Raw genomic sequence first — 6027 nt, 5'->3', positions numbered from 1 at the left:
AGGTAAAAATGAGTATAGTGTACATAATCTAACAGTACAAATACGAATTATATATGTAATTGAGATAATGTATCAGATTTTCTTCTTTTGGATGTCTCACCCCACACCCCACTCTGCCCTTGCTGTACTCTTCTGCTTATCCTGTAACCACAGATCAGTCTTGCCTTGTCATCACAAACAGACCCATCATGAGCAGGATCAAAGGCAGCAACGTAACAGAATAATCTTAAAGTGGGTCTAAGGCTTATAATGGGAATTGTACTGTGCTGCTGCAGGTACTACATTGTACTCTTGAAAGGTAAGTACAACTGCATTTAATATAACAAAGATTTCATGATTTTCATTTTTAATAGTATTCCAGTTCAGTTGGAGGATGATGTTTTTTACATTACTGTGCCATTATATTACTGTTATGGCAAATTACATGTAATATATCTGTTTACAGTTAATTGCTTATATTCAATGGTGCCTGACCTGTGATTAGATAAAACACACGAAGGGCTTTTAATCTAATTGTGCATAGTATGTGCCAAATTTTAAACTAAATTAAAATGGATTAAATCTAGGAAACAGGCACTTGTGCTCTAACAAAATAATTTACAATAGTTACTTGCATTCTCTCATTTTCAGTTCCCTGGCTACTTTTCCATGTTCCTGTAGTATTATGTCAGTACTTTGTTGTACCCCTCTTTCAAATCGGGGCTTTTCTCCTGATTTCCAGACTGCAGTAAAGACCCTGCAAGACATGAGCCAAGCTTATGAAGAGCTAGCAGAAATGAGCAGGTTAGTGGTATTGTTCCACTCCCCTACACTCTCTATTGACTGCATTTAGCAAGCCGACAAGACTCTTGAGCAGCTGCAGTTTCAGCGCCGCCCAGAGTAGCAGTCAACAAGTCTCCCTTTCTATGACATTGCATTGTCATCTGTTGAAAAGGGGCTGGTACTTACATTGAAAGCATTGTTTTTAAATAAATGATCCTTATTTATAATAATGTAAATTTAAAACTACAATTAAGCAATTCTAAAATACCATAGTTATACAATGCTGTGAAGAGTGTAAAATAAATATTTAAAAATGAGTGTTCTATCATTCTTACAGCCAGGGAATTCCTTTACCAAGCCTGTGGCAAGCCTCTTCCCCGTATCTACAGAAGTGCTCACTAGGTCAAGAAACAAGGAGCTTCTTCAACTCCAAGAGCAAAGTCTGCCGCAGACATCTTACAACTCAACTATGACGACATGTTCAAAGAAATCAACTCAAACGAGGAAGGACCTGGAATCTATGATATGTTTGGTACACCAGTTTATTCCAACATAAGGGTATCCACAGAATCTGGAAGCAGATCTTCCAGGGAGGTGCATTCTGCTCCACCAGGAAAGAGTTCTGCACGCAAACCTTCAAAATCTAGCAATTCTAGGACTTCTGTGAGTAACAGAGTGGTTACCAGAGGTTTCTGGAATCTGCGAGCAATGATTTGACAGACAAGTTATTACGTCGCTTAGCGGAGGAGCTGTTATCACTGGATGAAAAGGATGCTGGGAAGTCTCTTGAGAGAAACTACCCAAGTCCAGAAGAGAGTAATAATGTACCCGAAGAAGCCATCTCTCGATCACAGGAAAGAAGCAAATGCAGACATAAAAGTTAAAAACTATCAACCATCACTGGTAAGAGGAAATCCCATTAATACAACTTATATATCATACTAATGCATCAGACCACCCACAATTTACCAGTTAACCTATGGCAGTAGTCATAAAGGATTACAGTATAATTTCAGTCCTATGCATTTAAAAGGCGTGCTAAATGAATTAAAATGTACTAAATGTCTATCTCTAAAAGATAAATGCATTATATTATGTTGGTTTGGAAATATGCTACATAAAGCAATTTTTGACTGGCTTATACCAAAGGGTCCTTGTGCAAGGGCTATAATTCGAACAAATACACATTTTTGTTCTAATGCTAACCATGACATGTGCTTTGCCCCCGGACAGGATCAAACGTCTGATAAGTTGTCAAAAACTCCTAGCAGACCTCTGATAGTCATAACACTAAGGATGCCATTACTTGAACTGAAGGTGACTGTGGTAGAGCAAAGCTCTGCCCTTTTTAAATTGGTAGGGATGGGGTTAATTTCCCCTACCTGCCTGGGTTTATTATGTTCAGGTGGCTGGGGTTGATTAGTTGATTAAATGATTAACTTAATTAACGATCAATCAGCGCCCAGCCACCTGACATAAAAGGAGGCCTCTGCGTCCTCATTTAGGAGGAGGGAGCTGAGGAAGCAGGTTTGTGGTTTTGAAATTTTGAATCCAGTGAAGGCATTGCCCAGCCTGGAAACCTTATTTTTGTAAGTTTTGTTTTCTTTGTTTAGGTATTTGTGTTTAAACATCTTTGTTTTGCCCTTGTGCCTTTTTATTTTTGTGTATTTATAATAAAATAATTATTTTTTTGAACTATAGACTTTCTTTGGGCCTCTATCCACTCGCCAGCCTGCCACAGTGAAATTCTTGGCAGAGGTGCATATGGAATGTTTAGTAACATTATAGCATATATTTCAGCTTCTAGGTTCTTAAGTAAGTGTTGGTTTTAATGCACTACACGTTATTACCAGCCATATCTATTCCACTGTTGTCTTTCAGGTGTATTGCGGTCTCACAAGTCAAGGCCAGCTGATAGCAGTGAAGCAGGTTGCCTTGGATTCTTCAAATCAAGACACTGCAGAGGAGTACCAGAGGCTCCAGGAAGTGGACTTGCTAAAAACTCTCAATCACAGCAACATTGTAGGTTTTTTGGGAACCTGTCTTGAAGTAAACATTGTGAACATCTTTATGGAGTTTGTTCCAGGTGGATCTGTTTCCAGCATCATCAACCGCTTTGGACCTCTTCTCGAAAAGGTGTCTGCCATTTATACAAAACAGATCCTGGAAGGGGTTGATTATCTGCACAATAGCTGGGTGAGCCACAGATACCTCAAAGGGAACGTTGTGCTTATGCCCACTGGTATTATAAAACTCATAGATTTTGGCTGTGCCAAACGTTGGCTTGTTTGAACATGACAGGCAGCAACAGTGAAATGCTCAAGTCTATGCATGGCACTGCATGTTGGATGGTGCTGGAAGTTATCAATGAGATTAGGCACAGCAGGAAATCAGATATCTGGAGTATTGGATGCACTGTATTTGAAATGGCAATGGGTAAACCTCCACTTGCTCATATGGACAGGATGGCAGCCTTGTTTTACATTGGTGCACGGAAGGGACTTATGCTGTCCTTACCAGACCACTTCTCAGAAAGTGCCAGGAACTTTGTCCATGCATGTTTTACAAGGTGAGAAGAATTTTATTTGAATTCATGAAAAATAAAACTGTTTAAAGGAAAGGCTTTAAAACCTTAGAAACATCCATTTTAAAATACAAGATATTTCTCCAAAACAAAAAAAAAATCATTAGCCATATATTCATGGTCTTAATTGATAATATAGAAATTAGGATTACTTGACAAACATTTTGTTTTATACTATCCCAATTTTAACTGTTAAGGATAAGATTCAGTATTAAATAAAACCCTAACATTTTCAGATCTTAACTTCAGGTATGAAATTATAATATCTTTTGGTATCTGCTTTAAACATTAAGGGTTTTAAATCTCTGAAGGAGTGAAAAGGACTCTAAAGCCAGTATGTTGTCTCTATTGAACATAACCTACTGCACCAGGCAGATGCTAAATTATGCAACATAAAATCAAGGACACACAGTACCACAAAAGAGGCACACTGAATGTTATAACAATGTCGCAACACATTTTAGTGCTCCCAGTCCAATGCGTTTTCCTGAAATGACTTTAGAACTTCGCTGTAGAATGAGAACTGAGAACTGTTAAGTTAAAAAAAAAAAAAAAATTAAAAAAAGCCAACTATCACTTTAAATAGGATGAAACAGAACAGAAATGCATCTATTAGCAGTGAAACTGTACAGGAAGGATCTGGGCCAGATCATTGTTGTTTATAGAAAAGGACACGTTATACGTCCCTTCATACATTTGTAAATCAAACGACACCAAATTTATTAAAGAAATTCTGCTTTTAGATATATTTCAGCACCACCTAGTGGCACTTTGAAGGTGAAACTAGACATTACTCAAATATAAAGTCTCTATTGTTTATAACAAATTGCTAACCTTTCAATCTCTACAAAAACAATAGTAATTAATTGCCCTATCAAGAAGTCATTACAGCACTATAAAAAGTGGATGATCATGACAAACACAGCGTCACCACCAAGTCACTGTGCAATAACCTCATGGAAGAATCATCCATGGAAAATGTAATCAAAATTCAAGTGGTTTAAAAGATACAGCCTTAACCTAGATTTAGATGGCTCCAAGAACTTGTGAAAAGGAATACCCCGATTAGACATTCTGCATTGTATTTAACTTGTTTCAGTATATTTCATTTAGTTTGCATATACTTTATGCTAATCACAATCAACTAAAAACAAATTAAACTAGATTGAAATAGCCTTTTCTCTTCTTCCATAAAATACAGCGATCAACAAGAAAGACCCTCTGCTAAACAATTACTGGAGCATCCTTTCATCAATTAGAAAAATAATGAAATCATCAGCCATTAAGCCCAAGATGTGAAATGCAGCAAGGCAGAACACATTTCAAAACCTCTAGAAGTAACAAGACATGAGAATTTCAGAAATGTTAATGCTCACATAATCAACTTGGAGAAGAAACAAGATACTTTATTTGTTACACTATGCACTGTTTACAAGCAAAAGTGGTCAGACAGGTAATCAAGGGTTAAAGATGTTGACAGAACAAGTCAGATCCTCATTGGACCTATTCTGATTTCTCATTCTCATTTGTTTTGTGCATAAGTTAGTTTACCAAAATGAACTTTATATTGTATTTATAAAAAGAATTGTAATAAATACTTATACAAAATAAACTCTGGATTGCATATTGTACAATCCACACCAGGTGCAATATTAAAAAACACACTTGGGTAGAAAAATAGTCCCCTTTCAGTCCCAGTTATTGTACATAACAAAAGTTCCTCCAATACAGCAAAATCAAACAATTGAACAGATCACAAGTTTAATTTATTTATTTATTTTGAAGATTAGGACATGAAAAAGCTTTTTCTATAAACTGTCTAGCATTACTGTAAATGGTTTTCTATTTTACCAAATCACCTGTTCTACCTCCCTCTCTCCATGGCAATTACAGTGCTGTGAAAAAGTATTTGCCCTGTTTGATTTTCTGCATTTTTGCATATTTAACACATTGAATTTGTTCAGATCTTTTTGTGAGTTGTAGTAGTATTTAGAGGGAGCCTGAGAGAAAAGGTTGTCAGCACACAGGTTCTAGAGGCACATCATGCCACTATCAAAAGAAATTCCTGAAGACCTCCTGAAAAAAGTTGTTGATGCCTATAAGTCTAGGAAAGGGTTCCAAAGCCATTTCTAAGGCTCTGGGGCTCCACCAAACCAGCCAGAGCCATATTGTCCAAATGAAGAAAGTTTGGGACAGTAGTGAATCTTCCTAAGAGTGGCCGTCCTCCCAAAATCTCTCCAAGAGCAAGGCATAAAATCTTCCAGGAAGTCATAAAGAACTCTAGAACAACATCCAGGGATCTGCCAGCCTCTCTCGCCTTGGCTAAGGTCAGTGTTCATGACTCCACCATCAGAAAAACACTGGGCAAAAATGGGATTCATAGTAGAGTAGCAAGGCAGAAACCACTGCTCACTGAGAACATGAATGCTCGTCTCAAGTATGCCAAATAGCACCTGGATGATCCTCAAGAGTTCTGGAACAATGTTCTATGAACAGAGGAGTCAAAAGTGGAACTTTTTGGCTAACATGGGCCCTGTTATGTCTGATGAAAACCAAACACCATTCCACAGTAAGAACCTCATACCAACAGTCAGACATGGTGGTGGTAGTGTCATGACTTGGGGATGCTTTGCTGCATCAACCTGGACGACTTGCCATCATTGAAGGAACCATGAATTCTG

At 37.6% G+C, this 6027-nt stretch overlaps 1 protein-coding gene across 1 annotated transcript; it reads left to right on the top strand.

Annotated features, from left to right (window-relative positions):
- The first annotated feature begins 1974 nt into the window (after window positions 1–1974).
- On the top strand, window positions 1975–5434 carry LOC121323007 (mitogen-activated protein kinase kinase kinase 19-like). The gene is given in 4 exon segments (XM_041263715.1): window positions 1975–2003; window positions 2616–3040; window positions 3043–3331; window positions 4548–5434. Coding segments are annotated over 4 exon segments (801 nt in total). The 3' UTR covers window positions 4606–5434.
- Window positions 5435–6027: the final 593 nt, after the last annotated feature.

This window comes from Polyodon spathula, chromosome 11, assembly GCF_017654505.1.
Source record: "Polyodon spathula isolate WHYD16114869_AA chromosome 11, ASM1765450v1, whole genome shotgun sequence".
NCBI lineage: Eukaryota > Metazoa > Chordata > Actinopteri > Acipenseriformes > Polyodontidae > Polyodon > Polyodon spathula.
Note: the sequence above shows the minus strand (reverse complement) of the source record. Positions and strands in the feature narration are given on the sequence as shown.